The 21,486-nt window shown below is 45.4% G+C and overlaps 3 protein-coding genes across 14 annotated transcripts in view; 2 read left to right on the top strand and 1 right to left on the bottom strand.

Annotated features, from left to right (window-relative positions):
• Nucleotides 1-9,627, bottom strand: part of SEL1L2 (SEL1L2 adaptor subunit of SYVN1 ubiquitin ligase) — an 81,854-nt gene extending 72,227 nt beyond the window's left edge. For 4 of the 9 annotated variants that reach the window (XM_075127232.1, XM_075127237.1, XM_075127239.1 and 1 more), the window contains exon 1: nucleotides 8,249-9,626. In XM_075127232.1, the coding sequence (XP_074983333.1) occupies nucleotides 8,249-8,303 (55 nt within the window). In that variant the 5' untranslated portion in view covers nucleotides 8,304-9,626. Of the gene's footprint in view, nucleotides 1-8,248 lie in introns of all 9 variants that reach the window. The other 5 variants (XM_075127234.1, XM_075127235.1, XM_075127236.1 and 2 more) reach the window with 3 other exon arrangements.
• On the top strand, nucleotides 3,182-5,270 carry LOC142071466 (uncharacterized). Its single transcript, XM_075126211.1, has 2 exons — nucleotides 3,182-4,090; nucleotides 4,679-5,270. Exons 1-2 carry the CDS (start codon nucleotides 3,502-3,504, stop codon nucleotides 5,197-5,199), a joined length of 1,110 nt encoding a protein of 369 aa, XP_074982312.1. The 5' UTR covers nucleotides 3,182-3,501; the 3' UTR covers nucleotides 5,200-5,270.
• An 85-nt stretch (nucleotides 9,628-9,712) lies between the features above and the next one.
• MACROD2 (mono-ADP ribosylhydrolase 2) overlaps nucleotides 9,713-21,486 on the top strand; it is a 1,333,204-nt gene continuing 1,321,430 nt past the window's right edge. For 2 of the 4 annotated variants that reach the window (XM_048842624.2, XM_048842625.2), the window contains exon 1: nucleotides 9,713-9,954. In XM_048842624.2, coding sequence (XP_048698581.2) covers nucleotides 9,909-9,954 — 46 coding nt within the window. In that variant the 5' untranslated portion in view covers nucleotides 9,713-9,908. The remainder of the gene's footprint in view (nucleotides 9,955-21,486) is intronic. The other 2 variants (XM_048842623.2, XM_048842621.2) reach the window with 2 other exon arrangements.

The following is a 21,486-nucleotide window of genomic DNA, read 5'->3' as shown; positions in this document are numbered from 1 at the left end:
TTTAAAGAAAAAAATATCAGTGAGTCTGATCTGATCAAGGATACTTCTGTACAGACATGTAGCACTATAAGTATTAAGTGGAGCACGTGTGAAAGGCAATGATGTGCTTGTCCACCATAAGCTAGACCTCAAGAAAAACTTTTTAAAAACTACAAATATTCAGTATTTGGGTATTCCTAAATTGATTGACATTGAGGACCTATCAGTTAAAGATTCAACTTTTAGTTTTGATTGCAAATGACCTGTTTTAAACATTCTGCAGGCATATTGTATATTAAACAACCCCCAATTCAGCTCTGCAGCAGGCCCACAGTCATTTTTGCAACTTTTTATAACAAAGACTTGATAATGAGAGCCGTCTGGAGATTAAAAAGTAATCAGTATGGGGGGTGGGAGAGTGGAATCCATTTTTCATTATATCTCTAAAATAAGTCATAAATTAACACAGTAAGTTATTAGCTTGATCATGCGATTTTTTTCTCTGCATTTTAAGACCTCAGTATTATTTTCTGTTACACTTGTTTAATTGAAGATAAACTGTATTTTTATTAGGATAATGCAGTCTTTTGTTACTGTAACAGTGTAATAATAAAAACCAGAATTTGCTACATGTAGCCAAAGAAATTTGATTCAGATTTTGCAACGTGATACATTTTTGCTCCCTATCAATATCTTGTCAAGCTTTGTTTTTCAACATGTCTGAGTTTTAGTTTTTAAAGACATTTTGCACACTTTTTCACACATGCAAATTATTCATTTTATACCTCTTACAGAGATGTCCAATTTTTTCCTGCACTTAAGTATCTCATAATGCTCATTTTTGAAGAATTTATAACAGGACTTGATACCATTAAAATATGTTCTTTGTGATTTATTTCTGCATTTTTGCTTCTTAGACTACGTTTGCAGTTTAAAAGTAAATGGGGAAAATAAAGATTATCACAACATTCAACAATTTTTGGATGAATTATTTTAAAAAGAGGAAAAGTCCAAATTCGCTAAATTGTTCATCACCTTTTAGGTTGTTCAAGACTGACGGAATGTTTCACTATCGAGAAGCCTGATCATGTAAAAACTTATGCAAATCAGTAATTTTGCTCAAATGAGTAAAGTTACTTATATGCATAAGTGTTTGTAGGATTAGACCTAAATATATGTATTTGACAGATATGCATTCTCATTTTAAAGTGACAGTGTCAAATAGTTTTTGTCCTAAAATGTAGGTTTTATTTATAAATTTTATTTTGGTAATTAAGATACTAACCCTGCAACTGAGTCTGCATGTATAGCCCCCTTGACTTCCATGGAGCTCTACACAAGCATCCACCTTTACCCATCTCATTGTGGGATCAAAATTATTGGCCTTGATCATCCAGTGTGATCCATGAAGGTGGAACCTTACGCCCAAGCACAGTACAAATGAAGTAAGTTGGGCTCTCTATGGATGCAGAGGTTTATCTAGGCAGTTTTAATTGAGGTGTTATTTTTGCCTTACTGTTATAAAAGTAATTGAAACAAAATATTTGGTGTGTTTAGATTTAAATATTTCTCTGCAGTGGTTGCAACCTAAGCAGGCCGCACTGTTAAGTATAGCCACTAGAAAGTGAAACTGATCTGAAAGTAACTACAAACTGTATAAACAATGAGGAGTACTTGTGGCACCTTAGAGACTAACAAATTTATTTGGGCATAAGCTTTTGTGGGCTAAAACCCACTTCATCAGATGCATGGAGTGGAAAATACAGTAGGAGGATATATAACAGTACATGAAAAGAAGGGAGTTTCCATACCAAATTGGGGGTCTGTTCTAATGAGACAATTCAATTAAAGTGGGCTATTATCAACAGGACGAAAAACCACTTTTGTAATGGTAATCAGGGTGGCTCATTTCAAACAGTTGACCAGATTACCACTACAAAAGTGGTTTTTCGTCCTGTTGATAATAGCCCACTTTAATTGAATTGTCTCGTTAGAACTGACCCCCCCCACTTTGGTAAGGCAACTCCTATCTTTTCATATACTGCTATATCTATCCTTACTGTATTTTCCTCTCCATGCATCTGATGAAGTGGGTTTTAGCCCACGAAAGCTTATGCCCACATAAATTTGTTAGTCTCTAAGGTGCCCACAAGTATTCCTCGTTGTTTTTGCTGATTCAGACTCACATGGCTACCACTCTGAAACCTACAAACTGTATGTTTCACTTAATCTACTGCACCCAAGATGGGAAACTGAAAGAGTAAACACAACTTATGTACAACCTACTTATTATGGCTAAATTACATTTTTCAAAATTATTTCTGAGGTAGAGGTTAAAATCAGTATTTTAAAATAACAAATTTCCCTACTACTATAATAACACAACAGATTGACTGACCGAAATATTTTTTAAAACTACAATATTATATAGCCTGCTTGTTAGTTGTTTTGTTTTTTCATTTCTCTCAGCTTGGAAAGTCAGATAGAAATTTTCACTTTTTTCTTCACATACTTTATACTCATATTTTGTCTCATGAACTAATACAATGCTGCAATGGGGGGTTGCAACTGGTACAGGGGAGTGTGTGTGTGTGTGTATTTAAGTAGTCCAGTGTGGGTTTTAAATTAAAAAAATTCTCAGTTTTAGATCATGATAAAAATCTCTTTTAAAATCTAAAAGGTGCCCAGCCACAACGAGCAAGGATTTTATTTTAAAATATGAAATAACTGCACTTGTTCCAAACACCAAAATCTTAATTGTGTGATAACAAAACTTTAAATTTGACATTGCTCAAACTAATTTGTAACCTACAATCTGCGCAATGCAGTGTAAAGAGGGTAATAGTTGTTCGACTTGCTTTTTTCCCTAATGACATACTGATTTCTGAAGTCAGATGTCACAAAGGGAAGCGGCTCTAACAGAGGATTAGGTTGGATTATGTGTAACGTGCTAATGCAAGATTATAATGTCCCATAATAATAATATATTGCTACAACTGACATTCTATTGTTTTGCAGTGGCTGCAAAGGGTTTGGTAGGACAAATTCTGAAGTGGTGTCTAACCATCCAAGAATGATGCCACCATTATTACTAAAGTGATGACAGTGAAATAATCTTAAACTACTAATCTCGCAAATTTTAATTACCAGTAATGATGACACATGTGCCCTGGTCTACACTAGGACTTTAGGTCGAATTTAGCAGCGTTAAATCGATGTAAACCTGCACCCGTCCACACAATGAAGCCCTTTATTTCGACTTAAAGGGCTCTTAAAATCGATTTCCTTATTCCACCCCTGACAAGTGGATTAGCGCTTAAATCGACGTTGCCAGCTCGAATTTGGGGTACTGTGGACACAATTCGATGGTATTGGCCTCCGGGAGCTATCCCAGAGTGCTCCATTATGACCGCTCTGGACAGCACTCTCAACTCAGTTGCACTGGCCAGGTAGACAGGAAAAGAACCGCAAACTTTTGAATCTCATTTCCTGTTTGGCCAGCGTGGCAAGCTGCAGGTGACCATGCAGAGCTCATCAGCACAGGTGACCATGATGGAGTCCCAGAATCGCAAAAGAGCTCCAGCATGGACCAAACGGGAGGTACAGGATCTGATCGCTGTTTGGGGAAAGGAATCTGTGCTATCAGAACTCCGTTCCAGTTTTCGAAATGCCAAAACCTTTGTGAAAATCTCCCAGGGCATGAAGGACAGAGGCCATAACAGGGACCCGAAGCAGTGCCGCGTGAAACTGAAGGAGCTGAGGCAAGCCTACCAGAAAACCAGAGAGGCGAACGGCCGCTCTGGGTCAGAGCCCCAAACATGCCGCTTCTATGATGAGCTGCATGCCATTTTAGGGGGTTCAGCCACCACTACCCCAGCCGTGTTGTTTGACTCCTTCAATGGAGATGGAGGCAATACGGAAGCAGGTTTTGGGGACGAAGAAGATGATGATGATGAGGAGGAGGAGGTTGTAGATAGCTCACAGCAAGCAAGCGGAGAAACCGGTTTTCCCGACAGCCAGGAACTGTTTCTCACCCTAGACATGGAGCCAGTACCCCCCGAACCCACCCAAGGCTGCCTCCTGGACCCAGCAGGCGGAGAAGGGACCTCTGGTGAGTGTACCTTTTAAAATACTATACATGGTTTAAAAGCAAGCATGTGAAAGGATTACTTTGCCCTGGCATTTGCGGTTCTCCTAGATGTAGTCCTAAAGCCTTTGCAAAAGGTTTCTGGGGAGGGCAGCCTTTTTGCGTCCTTCATGGTAGGACACTTTACCACTCCAGGCCAGTAACACGTACTCGGGAATCATTGTACAACAAAGCATTGCAGTGTATGTTTGCTGGCATTCAAACAACATCCGTTCTTTATCTCTCTGTGTTATCCTCCGGAGAGTGAGATATAATTCATGGTCACCTGGTTGAAATAGAGTGCTTTTCTTCAGGGGACACTCAGAGGAGCCCATTCCTGCTGGGCTGTTTGCCTGTGGCTAAACAGAAATGTTCCCCGCTGTTAGCCACAGGGAGGGGGGAAGGTTGAGGGGGTAGTCACGCGGTGGGAGGAGGCAAAATGCGACCTTGTAACGAAAGCACATGTGCTATGTATGTAATGTTAACAGCAAGGTTTACCCTGAAAGAGTGTAGCCACTGTTTTATAAAATGTGTCTTTTTAAATACCGCTGTCCCTTTTTTTTTCTCCACCAGCTGCATGTGTTTCAATGATCACAGGATCTTCTCCTTCCCAGAGGCTAGTGAAGCTTAGAAAGAAAAAAAAACACACTCGCGATGAAATGTTCTCCGAGCTCATGCTGTCCTCCCACACTGACAGAGCACAGACGAATGCGTGGAGGCAAATAATGTCAGAGTGCAGGAAAGCACAAAATGACCAGGACGAGAGGTGGCGGGCTGAAGAAAGTAAGTGGCGGGCTGAAGACAGGGCTGAAGCTCAAATGTGGCGGCAGCATGATGAGAGGAGGCAGGATTCAATGCTGAGGCTGCTGCAGGACCAAACCAGTATGCTCCAGTATATGGCTGAGCTGCAGCAAAGGCAGCTGGAGCACAGACTGCCACTGCAGGCCCTCTGTAACCAACCGCCCTCCTCCCCAAGTTCCATAGCCTCCACACCCAGACGCCCAAGAACGCGGTGGGGGGGCCTCCGCCCAACCAGCCACTCCACCACAGAGGATTGCCCAAAAAAAAGAAGGCTGTCATTCAATAAATTTTAAAGTTGTAAACTTTTAAAGTGCTGTGCTTAAAGTGCTGTGTGGCATTTTCCTTCCCTCCTCCACCACCCCTCCTGGGCTACCTTGGTAGTCATCCCCCTATTTGTGTGATGAATGAATAAAGAATGCATGAATGTGAAGCAACAATGACTTTATTGCCTCTGCAAGCGGTGATTGAAGGGAGGAGGGGCGGGTGGTTAGCTTACAGGGAAGTAGAGTGAACCAAGGGGCGGGGGGTTTCATCAAGGAGAAACAAACAGAACTTTCACACCGTAGCCTGGCCAGTCATGAAACTAGTTTTCAAAGCTTCTCTGATGCGTACCGCGCCCTCCTGTGCTCTTCTAACCGCCCTGGTGTCTGGCTGCGCGTAACCAGCAGCCAGGCGATTTGCCTCAACCTCCCACCCCGCCATAAACGTCTCCCCCTTACTCTCACAGATATTGTGGAGCACACAGCAAGCAGTAATAACAGTGGGAATATTGGTTTCGCTGAGGTCTAAGCGAGTCAGTAAACTGCGCCAGCGCGCCTTTAAACGTCCAAATGCACATTCTACCACCATTCTGCACTTGCTCAGCCTGTAGTTGAACAGCTCCTGACTACTGTCCAGGCTGCCTGTGTACGGCTTCATGAGCCATGGCATTAAGGGGTAGGCTGGGTCCCCAAGGATACATATAGGCATTTCAACATCCCCAACACTTATTTTCTGGTCTGGGAATAAAGTCCCTTCCTGCAGCTTTTGAAACAGACCAGAGTTCCTGAAGATGCGAGCATCATGCACCTTTCCCGGCCATCCCACGTTGATGTTGGTGAAACGTCCCTTGTGATCCACCAGAGCTTGCAGCACTATCGAAAAGTACCCCTTGCGGTTTATGTACTCGGCGGCTTGGTGCTCCGGTGCCAAGATAGGGATATGGGTTCCGTCTATAGCCCCACCACAGTTAGGGAATCCCATTGCAGCAAAGCCATCCACTATGACCTGCACATTTCCCAGGGTCACTACCCTTGATATCAGCAGATCTTTGATTGCGTGGGCTACTTGCATCACAGCAGCCCCCACAGTAGATTTGCCCACTCCAAATTGATTCCCAACTGACCGGTAGCTGTCTGGCGTTGCAAGCTTCCACAGGGCTATCGCCACTCGCTTCTCAACTGTGAGGGCTGCTCTCATCTTGGTATTCATGCGCCTCAGGGCAGGGGAAAGCAAGTCACAAAGTTCCATGAAAGTGCCCTTACGCATGCGAAAGTTTCGCAGCCACTGGGAATCGTCCCAGACCTGCAACACTATGCGGTCCCACCAGTCTGTGCTTGTTTCCCGAGCCCAGCATGAACCTGCCCCATTAGCACCATGATGCATGCATTGTCAGGGCCCATGCTTTCAGAGAAATCTGTGTCCATGTCCTGATCGCTCACGTGACCGCGCTGACGTCGCCTCCTCGCCCGGTATCGCTTTGCCAGGTTCTGGTGCTGCATATACTGCTGGATAATGCGTGTGGTGTTTAATGTGCTCCTAATTGCCAAAGTGAGCTGAGCGGCCTCCATGCTTGCCTTGGTATGGCGTCCGCACAGAAAAAAGGCGCGGAACGATTGTCTGCCGTTGCTCTGACGGAGGGAGGGGCGACTGACGACACGGCTTACAGGGTTGGCTTCAGGGAGCTAAAATCAACAAAGGGGGTGCCTGTACATCAAGGAGTATTTCAGGCAGGACTTCACGGAGGGTTCCAATAAGAAATGGTGCACCTAAGTTATTGTCCTTATTGAAACAAGAAGGTTAGCCTGGCCTCTGATTGATACATGGCTAGATGTACCTCGCTGCACCTTCTCTGTGAGTGACTGCAGTGTGATCTAGAAGAATGAGTTCCCTAGACGGGGGGGGGGGGGAAGCAAATGAGTACAAAACAAATCTGGTCTATTTCTTGTTTTGATCCACTCCATCTATCTTTTACATCTTTGGCTGGCAGCAGACGGTGCAGAAGGACTGCATACCATCCACATCTCATGGCTGCTCGGCAGAAGATGGTACAGTACGACTGCTAGCAGTCCGTATCGCCTGCCCGCTCACCATAAGACGGTTCAATAGGACTGACTGCAGGACTAAAGAGAATGACCTGGTCAAGTCACTCCAAATTTAGTCCCCGCACCCATGTCTGCCCAGGCGCTCCCAGCCGACGTGGCCAGGAGCACTTCGGACATGACGATGGCGGCTACCAGTCGTACTGTACTGTCTGCTGCCACAAGGCAAGGGGTTGCTGCTACTGTGTAGCAATGCCGTACCGCGTCTGCCAGCACCCAGGAGACATAGGGTGACGGTTACCTGAGCGGGCTCCATGCTTGAAGTGGTATGGCGTCTGCACAGGTAACTCAGGAAAAAAGGCGCGAAACGATTGTCTGCCCTTGCTTTCACGGAGGGAGGGAGGGAACGGGGGCCTGACGATATGTACCCAGAACCACCCGTGACAATGTTTTAGCCCCATCAGGCATTGGGATCTCAACCCAGAATTCCAATGGGCAGCGGAGACTGCGGGAACTGTGGGATAGCTACCCACAGTGCAACGCTCCGGAAGTCGACTCTAGCCTCGGTACTGTGGAAGCGCTCCGCCGAGTTAATGCACTTAATGCACTTAGAGCATTTTCTGTGGGGGGGGGGGGGGGACACACTCGAATATATAAAACCAATTTCTAAAAAAACGACTTCTATAAATTCGACCTTATTCCGTAGTGTAGACATACCCACAGGGTAGGAAACTACAGTCCCCGTGCACAAGAACCAGAAATCTAACCAACCACGAAGTGTATTTTCAAACTCGAAATTTTCAAAAGTGATGGTCGGTGCCCAACGGGAGAGAAGAGGCTTGATTTTTCACAAGGGCTGAACAGTAGGTGCCCTCAGGAAAACCAAACCCTTGAGTGGTGGCGGAGGGTGGGCACCCAGGTGTGAGGCACCAAAAATCATGAGTCATTTTGGAAGTGCCTACTTGTTTTCGCACATCAAGTCGCTTGCTCACCCCGGCTTCAAGGAAGGAAGAGCTGCTGTTGTGCAGGGTCAGATACCTACTGTGCACCGAGACCAGGAGAGCCAGCAGCAGCAGCGCCACGCTCACAGCCTTCATCGCAGAGCAGCTCCGGCTGCTGTAACGCTCCCGCAGCGGCCGCACATGGGGCAGGGGCCGCAACCTCCACCTGCCCCCGCCCCCAGCTTCAGGGCAGGGACGGGCTCCCACAGGCCCCTCTTCCACACACCCCGGGCAGGGACAGGCCCCACCTCCCGGGCAGCAGGCACTGATGGCCGCGACCACCTCAAAGGGCCAAGTTCATCCACTCCCCCCCTGCGGGCTAAACGGGCGCCTGCCCGCCCGCAGCGCAGGCTCGGCCCTGAAGCGGTTACTTAGCAACCGTTTGCCACCGAGCGGCCAATCCCCGCCTTCCGTCCCGTCTGACCTTCCACCCGGAAGTGAAGTGTCAGTTCACGCGTTCTGACCGAAGGGGCTGAGGGAAGGAGGGCGGGCAGGCACCGGGGCGGGGGGGTGCCAGGGAGCTGCCTGCAGGACGCCCCTTGCCCTGCGAGGGGAGGAGCCGGGCCGCAGCAGCAGCAGGTGGGGTGGTTGGGTGGAAGCCGCAATCCGTAACCCCGGTGTGTTTTGGGTCGGACCCCCTCCTCCCAGAGCCCAGCCTGCTCGCTCTCGACACAGAGCTGCTTCCCGTCGGGCTCGGGTGTGTGTCAATTGCTGTGGCCTCTTCCCGCCCTCCTCGGGGGGCAGGGACAAGCTGCACGCGGGCCCTTGGCACGCGAGCGCGACTCAGCGAAGGAGAGGCAGGATCCTCCCATCTCACAGCCACACCTGGGGCCGCAGCAACAGGCCAGGGAAGGATGTTACACGGCATCTCCTCCCGGCTGTGAGCAACGTGTCGCACCTAAGCACAGGCGGCCGCGGGCTGGGGTGGGGGGAGACAGGGCTGAGATGTGCCGCCGAATGGGGGAGGAAGGAGATTCGTCACGAAACAGCTGTGCAGAGAAGCCTCTCCGCCGGGGGCTGGGGAGACTGTACGCCGGGGGCACCCCCACATAGCAGTCAAGCGACCCCCACCCCTTACGGGCAGCAAGGGAGCCCCCCTCCCCATAAAGAAGGGCGCTTGGGGAAAGGGAGGGCCTCTCCCTTGTCCTTCCCTGGAAAGAAGAGGCACCTCCCTACTGCTCCCCCATGGAGGGAGCCACCCGAGTGTTTCCCTCCCCCACCACACACACAGAGAGGGGACCCACCCCGATCCCCTCTGGATGGATGGCGACGCCTCAGAGTCGCCCGGCTCCCGCACGCCTTGCCCGCAAGGAGGGAATCACCCCGCGGCGAGAGAGTCCACCATGGCCTGAGCTCACTCGTGTGCCCGGCGCTGCCCCCGGCCTGTCCCTTTAAGGCCCCTCCCCTCGGCCGCGGCGCCGGAGCCCGTGTGCTGCGAGCGGCCCGGTGGGGCGGGGGCTGATGAGCGGCGGCTGCCGGAGCCAACGGGCCGCGGGGAGGGAGGCGGGCGCTGCGGGGGTGTCGGGTTCGAGCGAGGCGTGACCCAGTTGACAGGCGCTGCGAGCCGCTGGGCAGGAGCGAGCCGTGCAGGGGGACGCAGGGGACGGCCGCCGGGTCAGCGACACCCCCCCCCCCACCACCCTCCCATCTCCGGTGAGCCTGGGGAACGTGCAGCTCAAAGCCGCCGCCAGCCACAGCACCATGTACCCCAGCAACAAGCGGAAAAAGCTCTGGAAGGAGGAGAAAGGTACCAGCCCCTCGCAGCCCGGTCTCCGCCGGGCAGGGCACCCCATCTCCCCGCCGGGTGGGGAGCCCCTCTCCCTGCCCGCCCGGTGCGGGAGGTACTCGCTTCCCCTCAGCCCTACCTCTTGTCTGTCCCCCTTGCCTAGTGGGCCAAGGTGCCGACCCCCTTGTCCTCCTGCTGGGCAGCGTAACCCTCCCCCCGCCCCAGTAGGGCAGCTGGTAGGTCCTCTGGCCCCACGATCCTTCTCGTGGGGGGGCAGAGTGGCCCTTCGTCTCCTCCTCCCCCGTCCCCCTGCTGCTGTCTCGGTGGGACAGGGTCTTAACCCCGCCTTGCTGTACTCGGTGAATGGTTCTCCTGGGTTTTGAGCTACCCCCCGCCTCCGTGGCTCTGAGGTGTGAGCTCCCTAGTTGCTCTTATGCCTTGAATTTCTCTATCCTCTTCCACCATTTGTGGGTAGGGGTGCTGGGGATGCTTCCCCACCCCCTGGTTTGAAGTAGTAACAACAATACATGGTTTCCATCAGCAGCACCCCCACTATAAACATGGTTCCAGTACCCCTGTTTATGGGTCATTCCCCCCCTCCACTTTTCTCTGTGTTGCACCTTTCTCTGGGGTATGTGTCTTTACTCCCAGTGTTTCTCTTCTCCAGCCACCCCTGTGTGTCAGTCTAGCCGTGAGCCTCCTTTCTTTTCTTTGATATATTTTGGCTATCTTTCTCAAACAATCACCCTTTTCTTGTATTTTCTTCTTCTCCTTTTCCTTGCATTCTCTCTGTCCCTCTCTTTTCCTTTACATGACTGTGGATTCTCTCCCTTCTTAGACCCTTATTCAAACCTGATCTTTCTCCAAAGAGGCTATGCCAATCAGCATAAACAAATATTTGTATTTTGTGTGCTTACAACAAAACTTGTTTTCTTGGTTTTTTTACATAGGGATGATATGTCAGATAACTGTGTGCTACTAGGGGGAAAAACATGAATAAAAGTAGAGTGTTTCTTGCTACCCTTACCCCTTTTATTTGCTAGATCTAGGCAGGAAAACACATCTGCAATGCTACTTATCACAAAACAGACATAGAATAGAGAGAGAAATCTGAAACAAGTTCAAGTGCCCAAAAGCGCAATAATTTTTTTTTTAAAGTAGCTGGGGGAGGTTGGAGGGAAAAGAGAGGGATACTAAATGGCAAACTAAACACTTAAATGGCTCTAACTGAAGGAAACATTTTGAAACCAAATATAACTTTAAATCTCACAAACTTATTTTTATCAAATGCTAGTTTTGATTTCGAGGCCATTTAAAATGGAAGAAGAGAAAAAGGTGTTAAATTGGAAAAATATAGGTGAAATATTTCCTCTATAAACTACTTGGTAGAAAAAGTAAACATTCCATACAATGTATGTAAAAAGATAAAACTAAAACTGATTCTACTGCTGTAAAGTTAGTCATATGAAAGATTGGTATGTTTCAGGTAGGTGAGAAATAAAATTATATAAGATACTAAATGCAGTGTTTAATCCAAACATAACTCCACCACTTTAACCTGCATGACTTTTTATTGTTGTGTTTAACTATTGAACACGGATAGCAGCTTAAATAAAACTTACTGATCTTCTTGGCATGAACCTTGCAATAGCAGCTAAGTGAAATCTTCATTGTAGAAAACAGCTGAGCTCCCTCCTGTGAAAAATGTTTCCCTTTTAGTAAGGGAACTGACATTTAGAACTGGATCCTACCTTCAAAACTCTGTCATCAATCTCATAGGAGAGTTTTTTTTTTTTTTTCCCCTTCTTAATTGGAAAAAGAGCAACTTGTCCACAAACACTGAATAGCCATCAAGCTGATCTTGCAATTTTGGTCTTATTGTATTGACTGTTTTGAAGACAATCCAAACATACACAGAATAATAGAAACAGTACAAAATCCTGTTACCAATATCCTCTAATATAAATTAGTTTAGTTGTTTATCCTGGAAACACTCATGTTGACCTTCTATTTAGCGTTCATATAAAATGAAAAACTACACTCTTAAACAGCAAACAAGTATGACTGACAATGTAAAATATTGTTCTCTTTCTCATATTTTGTTGTTGCTGTTTCTTCTACCATAGGATTCCTATAATTTATTAGCAGTAAGGTGGTACATGGAGGCCAGGGCCTTGTTGTGCTAGATGCTGCATGAACATAACAGACAGCTGCTACTTGAGAGAGAAGACTTAAGTCTAAACATAACTCCATATGGGGGGGGGGGGCAGGCGGAGGGAAGAGCAAAACAAATACATAATCAATCTGCCTGAGGCTAGCCCAACTTTTTATGTTTCACTTAAATGTACAAGAAGTTATTTATGTGGCATGGGCTCTACAGGCAAAAACTACTTTCCTGAGCTGAGATTTTTATCTTACATGCCTGATGCTATTGTTCCTACTTGCAGTGGATAAAATGACAGTCAAATTGTGATGGGCACTCTTAATTTTGAGCTCCCTTCTATTGATGAATATTCAGTATCTTAAATATATGATCAAGCAATACTAACTTCCTGCAGAAATGTTAATGGAACGCACTTGGTTTACTTAGGGGCATGTGAGGAGGGGAGAGGTTTATAAAACTTAAAACTGTGAATGCTTTCTCCCATCTAACAGAGAGAAGAAATAGGGGCTTCACATTTGCAGGCAATTACTGTACCAAAGTTGATAGAAGATTCCTAAGCATGGAGCAGCATTCTATTAGGAATCTCAGCACCTTTCTACCTCTGGCATTTGTCAGGGGAGCTTCTCATCAAGGGTGTACTGTATATCTGGGATTTGGTGGTGCGGGATGTTCCTACTTCATCATTTCTATTGAGACTGTCCATTAATGTCTAGTAAATGTCCTTAAGCCTTGATTAATATCTCTCTCTCTTTTTGTAGTTGTGTTGGTCCTGGGATATGAGGATATGAGAGAGACTGGGTGGGTGAGTTGATGAAAGAGACAAGCTTTTGAGCTTACATACCTGAAGAAGAGCTCTGTGGAGCTCAAAAGCTTGTTTCCTTCGCTAACAGAAATTGGTCCAATAAAAGATGTTACCTCATCCACCCTGTCTCTCATTTGATTACTAAATGTCAGTATTGCAATGTCTGTATTGTAGACGCCTAGCTTCTGGATTCTTTTTTTCCCCTGGTTGTCTTCCTGCCAAGTGAATACCTGCAGTGCCTGTCTGTGGCTGGTATGCATTCACAAGCTGCAGCAGTTTGAAACTGACCTTTTTTCTTTCTGTTTCACTCTTTACCTGGATCTTACCATTTCACACAAGAGCCGGCTCTCTGCAAACTAAGGAAAATAACACTTCATTGATTCACATTTGAAAGGTGATATTTACAGCTATGGATATTAGAGACTTTTCTGAGAGCTTAATTTTAACAGAAACTGATAGTTTAGGACTACGCTGCTCCACACGAGTAAGTTTCAAGCCCTGCAAGTAATAAAGATATAGAAGAATTTTGTTCCTTAAAGGCAACAAATTGACTTGTACCCTTTTCACTAAAATTCAGTAGAAGTCTGTTTGCTTGTCTGTCCTGCAGCTCTGAAGTTTTGAGTGTTGTCTATAGTACCAATTGATCTCTGCAGTTTCAGGTTCATCTTTCAGTAGTACCTGTAGCACACGTGAAATATTTGTATTCTGTGTTCTCGAGGATTAAACAATTGAATTACATTGAAATTTTATTGAATAATAATCTAATGACATTGATTTTTTTAATTTTATTTCTAAAGGTCCAATTAAGGTACACAATCATTATGTATTTTTTCCAATCCTCCGGTTTAAGTTGGTTTAAAAATGTGTTGCAATGTAAAAATCTTTAGAATAAGAGGGAGTCTCCTTTTATACTGAAAAGTCAAACTTTGATTATTGGACTTCACAGTTTTGTAAATTCTCCTTAAAGACTGGTATCTTTCAGGTGATAGAAATTTCTATCTGAGCAGCAGCCTCTCCATCCTGCTGAATCAATGTGCCTCAAACAGGATCTGAAAATACAATTTTTAGATGGAGAGTAACTCCTTCCCCATGTCTGTCTAGTCCTGGGCCTTGACTAAGAGCAGCAGATATGATATTGGACTAAGATCTCAAGAAGGAAAAAACATTTGGCTGCTTCAGATAATGTTAAACATACTTGTATGTGAAAGTGAACTAAATGCTTTTAGATAAACTTAATTTGTATTACGTAGTTCACTTGTTACTATACCCAAATTATGCTTATATGGAAAATGACTGCCAGAGGCTAGACTTGAATACAAGAGTACTGGTGTGCTCCACAGTATTGTGCCACTTACTTTTTATGGAAGAGAGAATTTATATAATGCAATAAGAAGAAAGGGGGTTAAACAATCTTATTATAACATTTTATATAGATGAAGTGGCTTCCCCCACAAAACTGGGATTTATTATGCTAATAGAATACACAGAGGTTGAGATTTCATCATCTGCCTTTCCTGTCACCCATATGACTTTGGCATATGGGTTGGAATAGCAGCTGCAGCCCTTCCTTTTCATTTGGATGGAGCAGACCCACTGAAGTTTTTAAAACTCAGGAACCTGGGATGGCACTTCTGGCCCCCTCCCCTTTGTTGTCATGTGTACCTTTCAGAATCCTCAGTTAATATGTCATGAATACTAGTATAGGAATCTCAGATGGATGTGGGCCTGATATTAATAGAGATCAACAGAACACTGGATCCTGAGAGGACCAAAGGTCTAATCTGTGTTTCTAATGCATATTGTCATGATAAGTGGGTATCTCAGGATAATATATTAATACATCACGAAATGGATAACAAAGATTTTAACAGTGAAGTGTATTCTGGGGTTTTGCGTCACGTTACGGCTGACTTATTACAGTTGTTACAATTGCCGCTAAAAACATTCTCGGTCTTTTGTTAAACCCACAGAAAAAGAAGGAAAACAATTAAAGCATTTGAAACTTAAAGAAGTAATGCTTTCATTTTAATAATTGCCCTCTTCCTTTAGCTGTATAGAGTCTTTTTTTAAATAAGGGAAAACCCCTGTTTTGATGATCTCTTTAGATTATATGAATTGTCCGTTTTTTAAGGTGAGGGTGTTATAAATCCAATCCTGTTTCTTTTAAGACAAAACAAAATGATTTCCCGTAAGAATAATAGCAAAAATAGGAAATGTGGCTTTTGTCTCTGATGCTCTCTTGCTTGCGACCTAGCTGTGAGAGAAGTACAGGGAAAGCACATGGGTTTATCCGTCACTGCAAGACTTGGAAAACAGCTACCAACAGCAAGCTGTTTTTAGGCATTACTTTTAGCTTCCCTTTCTGGTCACAGGTTTACTACAGCAGGGTTGCGAATAGTGGAATTATCTTGTCTGTCTAAGCCAGGCTATCTTTTTGCCTTTTGTTCAATAAAATAGGAAAGAGGATAAATGAGGTGGGGATGGAAAATGACAAGGAGGGGATGGTGTTAGGAACCTAACATCCCAGGTGGTGGTCACGATGCTGGTGGAGGTGGTGATTACTGGTGAAGCCCAGCTCTGGGAGAAGCTGAGTAAGGTGTAAAGCCAGGAAGTTGGCCACAGAAAAAGGCTGCAGGGGCAGAATCTGCAGTCACTCTTTCGGCACAGAGATGAGGGTGGGAGGAAACCCAAAGGGGAGCAAAAACTGTGGGATCCTGTCCCTAATGAAGAGGTTTACCCAGAGGAGTTGCAGGGCAGAAAGTTAGTGGAAAGTAAGGTAGGCAGAAGCTCAGGGAAAGAGCAGCAGTGTTTGAGACCATGTAGTCCTTGGCTGCTGAGTATAGGGCCTCTGGGATGAAACCTGAAGTAACGGGTGGACCCAGATACATCTACCAGTCACTGGGAAGTGGTGCAGGACTGTTGAATGTGCCATACAGACAGCTGGTTTGGTGAGATTTTGATACCCTGAAAGGGGGGGACAATACAGTGACATAGTTGGAGGGCTGAGTCCTAGAGAAAGCACCCAGAGTCCTGGTGAGAGAGACAGAAGGGGTACTAATCCAGATGCGAGCTGATTTCCACATGACCCACAAAGGAGCGTCCCCAGCAGTGAGTGTACTCATCACAACTAGCCTTTCTATCTCTGGGTCTTGTTTGCTTTTTACAAACCATTTAAGTAATGGGCTGTTGTTTTGGACAGTTGTAGGATACAGACCTCTGCACCTAAAACCTCCATCAAGAAGGTAATGGAAGATGTGTGCAACCAAAGAATGGAGTCAGATTGTAGTTCAGTGTATCAACTTACCAGTCGGAGGACATCTTAGGGCTTATCTACACAGGCATTTTAGTTTGTGCTGAGTTGATGCGTACTAGTTGGTACGCAATATGTAATCTGCAGTAATAGTGTGCAAATGAGATAACTGTGTCTTGTTTCAATGCACATGATTGTGTACATGTGACGGGATTTGTGTGTGTGGTTTGGCATTTCAGGCGGTTATCCCATGGTCCTTCGCTTCATTGCTGAACTGTGTTTATTCTGGCACTTTGTTTGCAGTGCATTGTGGAATACATAGTGGAAGCCAGTAGAATTCTGGGAGTTGGGGGTCAAACTCTGAAAATCCCATGATTCCTTGCCCTCTGTCCTGTGATTACTCTCTTTCTGGGTGGGCTAGCACCATTTGTTGAATTTCTGTCGGCCATCCTGGATGCAATAATGCTCTGTGCCACAGTGCTGGCAATCATGAATACACAGAGACTGCTTGCAATTTTGGTTGAGTTCTCAGCATTGGGTGGCTTTGGCTTTCAACCACTGAGCAGCTGATGTGGCTACAACATCTGCAGCAGCAGAGAGAGAGAAAGAGGAGGAGGAGAATACGAAGCAACTGGTACTACGTGAGCTGTTCCTGGAACACAGTACAGAGTTGTTTCTGGGCTAGGGGAAAACAGAATCAATGGGTGGGAAAGCATCTCGTGGTGGTGGTGTTTTGCAGACCTGGGATGACCAGCAGTGGTGACAGAATTTCAGGATGGTGAAGGCAACCATTTTTTTGAAATCTGTGCTGAACTTGGAACTGTGGAGGGAGCACACTGCCATGTGGAATCCCATGCTTATTAAGAAAATGAGTTGCCATTGCCCTCAGGCAGCTGGCCACCCCTGACTGTTACTGGTCTGTATCTAACCAATTTGGCTTGGGAAGATTGGCTGTTAGGGGAGGGAGGCCTTTCTCATGCAGCTATGTGCTATTATGCAGGAGGTATTGTTGTGCTGGGTTACAAAGCTTTATAACGCTTAGGAGATTATTGATGTCTTTGCACGTACGGCGTTCCAGAATAGTATTAGACCCCTGGGTCCCGTCATTTGCTTCCTGCACCAGATTTTGGAGTTCATAAGCGGAGAAAGGGCTATTTCTCCAAGGCCTGATTGTCCACCAGAGCAGGTTCACAAACATAAATGCAAGGTGGTCTGGAAAGGTCCCTGATGTTAGGATCTTTTAGAATCACCCCTGTTCACCTTAATGAATCACAGTGATCCTGAGGGTAGACTCCTCATGGACATTAATGGTGTGGAGATTGTTCAGGTCATCCTGGGAGATGGAGCTTATTTTTTTATTTCCCAAGCTAATGAAGCCATTTACAGGGCACTTGGACAGAAGAAAGGAGCTGTTCTACTGTTGCCTTAGTAGTTACAGAATAACTGTGGACTGTGCATTTGCCCATTGGAAAGTGAGATAGCGCTATCTTATGACTAGGTTTGATGAAGCAAAATGACATCAGCCTACGATCTTTGTTGCACAATATTGGTGAGAGTAAGGGAGAAAGTTTTATGAGTTGGAGGCTGAGGTGCAGATATTTGCTCAACACCATGAGCGGCCAGCAAGGCATCCACTGCGAAGTCTAAACCACCTTGGCAATAATGTCAGGGATGCCTCTTGTTTTTACTTTGAGTCTGGTGCCTGAAAATGTGCAGCTGTCATCCCTGAGAAGGTAGGGGTGGGTGATGATTTTTATGGGAAGAGATGTTATGGTACTGTTTATGCTGTGTGTGCTTTTGAGTTGAAACAAACAAATACCTTTGCCCTTCCCCTAATCTGATTCTGCTGTTAAATTGAATTTTTTTGTGCCATGCATTGCAGAAGCTTTGACTTTTTAAGTGGTTTTATTGTAAGCTTATGCCAGTAAATAATAACCAAAAATAAAATGTATAAACATTACAAACTCTGCTTGTAGTGATTAAAACATGGAGGAGAACAAAGGAGAGACAAGATGATGGTGATCAACAGGCAGTGGTGCTAGAAGGAGGGCTTTGGAATGTTTGACCGCTGGGAGGCATCCTCGGACAGAGGACTATTCTCAGGGGAAATAGACTTCTGGGATGGAGGTTGACACATCTGATTAATAGAGCTTTAAACTAGGAATTCAGGGGAGACTGTTTCGAGGTGCTCATGTAATCTCCATGCCCGATTCTGATATTGAATGGGAGGGAAAATCAAGTCAGAGCAGATACAACAATGGAGAAAAGAACAGCAGAGGCTAGGAGAATAGACATCAAGAGGAAAGAGTCTCATTGGTATTCGTGAGCAGTCAGGTGATGCTGGCTGTAGAATAATTGTACTTAATCGCGGGGAGGAATCTGGGTGAAGACGAGCAGAAACAACTAAGATGTCTACACCAATTCAGAAGTCTGGGTAACAAAATGGAGGGACTAGAACTACTGGTGCAGGAAGTGAAATCAGATGATATAGGGATAACAGAAATCTGGTGGAACAGTAGTCATGATTGGAGTACAGGTATTAAAGGGTATGTGCTGTTTGGGAAAGATGGAAATAAAGGTAAAGATGGTGGAGTAGCATTGTATTTTAATGACAAGGTAGACTTTAAAGAAGTTAGAAGTGATGGTATGGACGAAATAGAATCTGTTGGGTCAAAATTACATTGTGGGAGGGGAAGCTTAGAGAGAGGCGCAGAACCAGGTAGGGAGCTTTTTGGTCCCGCCCACCCCAGCACCAGCCAGGGTCCTGGGCCACATGCCACCGCCCTTCCCCAGCATCTGTGGTGCCTCCAGGCAGGCCCTGCCCAGGTTTTAATCGTGGGTATTTTTAGTAAGTCATGGACAGGTCACGGGCCATGAATTTTTGTTTACTGCCCGTGACCTGTCTGTGACTCTTACTAAAAATACCCATGACTAAAACGTAGCCTTACTTATCAGTGCTGAATTGAGTGGAAGAATTACTTCATGTCTTGCTTGCAGCACTCCTGCTAATATATCCCAGAATGATGTTGACTCATTCAACAGTATTATATTGTTGAATCGTATTTAGTTTGATCCACTATAACTGCCAGATTCTTTTCTATAGTATTTCTTCCCAGGTGGTCTTATTTTGTATTTGTGCAGTTGATTGTTCCTTCCTAAGCGGGGTATTTTGCATTTGTCCTTATCTAATTTCATCCTATTGGTTTCAGACCATTTCTTCTGTTTATCAAGATCAACTGGAATTCTAATCCTGTCCTTCAAAGCACTCAGAATCCCTCCCATCTTGGTAATGTCCACAAAATTTGTGTATTCTATATGCCATTATTGAAATCATTTATGAAGATATTGAATAGAAACAGACTTGGTACAGCTCCTTGCAGGACTCTACTTGATATGACCTTCCAGCTCAATTGCAAACCATTGATAACTACTCTGAGTATGGTTTCGTAATCAGTTGTGCACCCACCTTATAATAGGTTGTTCCTGACCAGTCTTTCTCAAATGGGGGGGTCCCAACCCAAAAGGCGGTCACAAGGCTATTGTATAGGGATCGGGAGATCACAAAAAAAATTGCCAGTGGGAGGAGGAAGGGGAGTAGAGCAGCCACCCAGCTCTGAAGGCGGCGCCGCTGCCAGCAACAGTGCAGAAATAAGGGTGGCAATACCATGAGTGTGCTCTTGTGACTATGTACGGTAATTTGCTATCACTTTTTTTGGCGGGGGGTCGCCTTGGTTGAGGCAATACTTCTCTAGTTAGTTTTATGTGAAGGTTTGTGTGAGACCATATCAAAAGACTTCTTGAAGTCGAGGAATATCCCATCTACTGCTTCCCCCTATCATGAGCTAATTCCATTTAAATTAAACGGAAGGATAAATAAAAATGTCTGCAACTAGGGTCCTTGAAAACAAGGGGAAACATAATTTTTTTTAAGGGAGTTAGGGAAGTTGACTGGACTCAAACTCCTAAATCTGAATGTTTAGGAGGGTTGTAATTATTTTAAGAAATCTGCTTAGGTAAAGGTGGTAACTTGCTGAAAAGAAGTTTTAGTCTCAGAAGACTATTTTTACTTTTGTTGGCTAGTAATCCTTTCTATTTTATACCTACTTGGTATCACTTTTTTTGTGTAATAAACTTTTTTTTTTACTATAAACCAAATCAGTGCTGTGATTGAAATGAGTGTATGTCAAATCTTAAATCAATGAGCTGCAGTATATTGTCCCTTTTTAAAGGAGCAATGAACTTATAGTTCTGTAGTGTTCAGTTAGAGGTCTGGACACTGCAGGGAGTCATCTCTGGAGAACTCAGGAGTTGGGGGTTACTATTTTGTTACCTGCAAGGCGAGGTTTAGGCTGTCAGAGTCCTGAAGAGTTTGCTGGCAAAGTAGACAAGCTGATAAGTCAAGGAGTTGTCACATAGCTTGGCAGTAACAAATACGAATACAAATACCTTTTTCTCCTCTCAGTCTCAGTAAGTGAGAGTTTTGCATGTGTAGAGGCTTGTAGAGGCTTTGTGCTGGGAGAGAAATTGAGCCCTGATTAGGGCATGGGGCTGCTTTGAGTAGGGGTCCTATAAAGGTAGCCAGCCAGTCAGGCCCAGACAGTGGCACAGGAGCCAGTAAACAGAGCTGTAAACAGGGGAGTTTGATTTTGGGTTTGTATTTGCTGTGGGTGCTGGTGTTTTGGTGTGGTTTGTGTTTCCCAGATTAACAGGATTCAGGTGGGAAGGCTCTGACAGATACAGAGGCAGCAGTGGGAGTGACCCAAGTAGTGGAAGACACAATGAAGATGACTGGATGTGGAAGCTGCCAGGTGTACATGATCCTGGAGGGGGTACCTGGAAAGAGTTTCGTCTGCATGAAGTGCCGTCTGATAGAGCTGATGGAAGAAAAGATCCGAGGATTGGAGATGCAGGTGGAAAGTCTGGTTGAGTTTAGAAGGGGGTTTGAGCGGATTGTGGAGCAAAGACATGAGGTGACTGAAGGGAAAAGGTCAGATATGCAGATGGAAGCAGGACCGAAGAACTCTGAGGGGAGACTGCTGGGTGAAGAAAATGGACAGTGGAAGCATGTGACCAAGAGAACCAGGCAGAGGAAAAGATGGGCTAGTGAGGGAGAAATAGAGCTCAAGAACAGGTTTGCAGAGTTGGAACAGGTTTGCAGAGTTGGAAAATGAAGAAGGGGCTCAGCAGGTGGTCACTGAAGGTGGAAGGGCAAGGAAGAAGAGAAGAACGGCTAGTCCTATAGGAAAAGGGGAAGAGTCAATGGAGACTACACCAAATATGAGCCTCAGGAGGATACAGGATGGGTTGAAGAGGATTACATGGGACAATAGGAATGGA

This window comes from Caretta caretta, chromosome 3 (genome assembly GCF_965140235.1).
Source record: "Caretta caretta isolate rCarCar2 chromosome 3, rCarCar1.hap1, whole genome shotgun sequence".
Taxonomy (NCBI): Eukaryota; Metazoa; Chordata; order Testudines; family Cheloniidae; genus Caretta; species Caretta caretta.
This window is presented reverse-complemented; position numbering and strand designations above follow the sequence as displayed.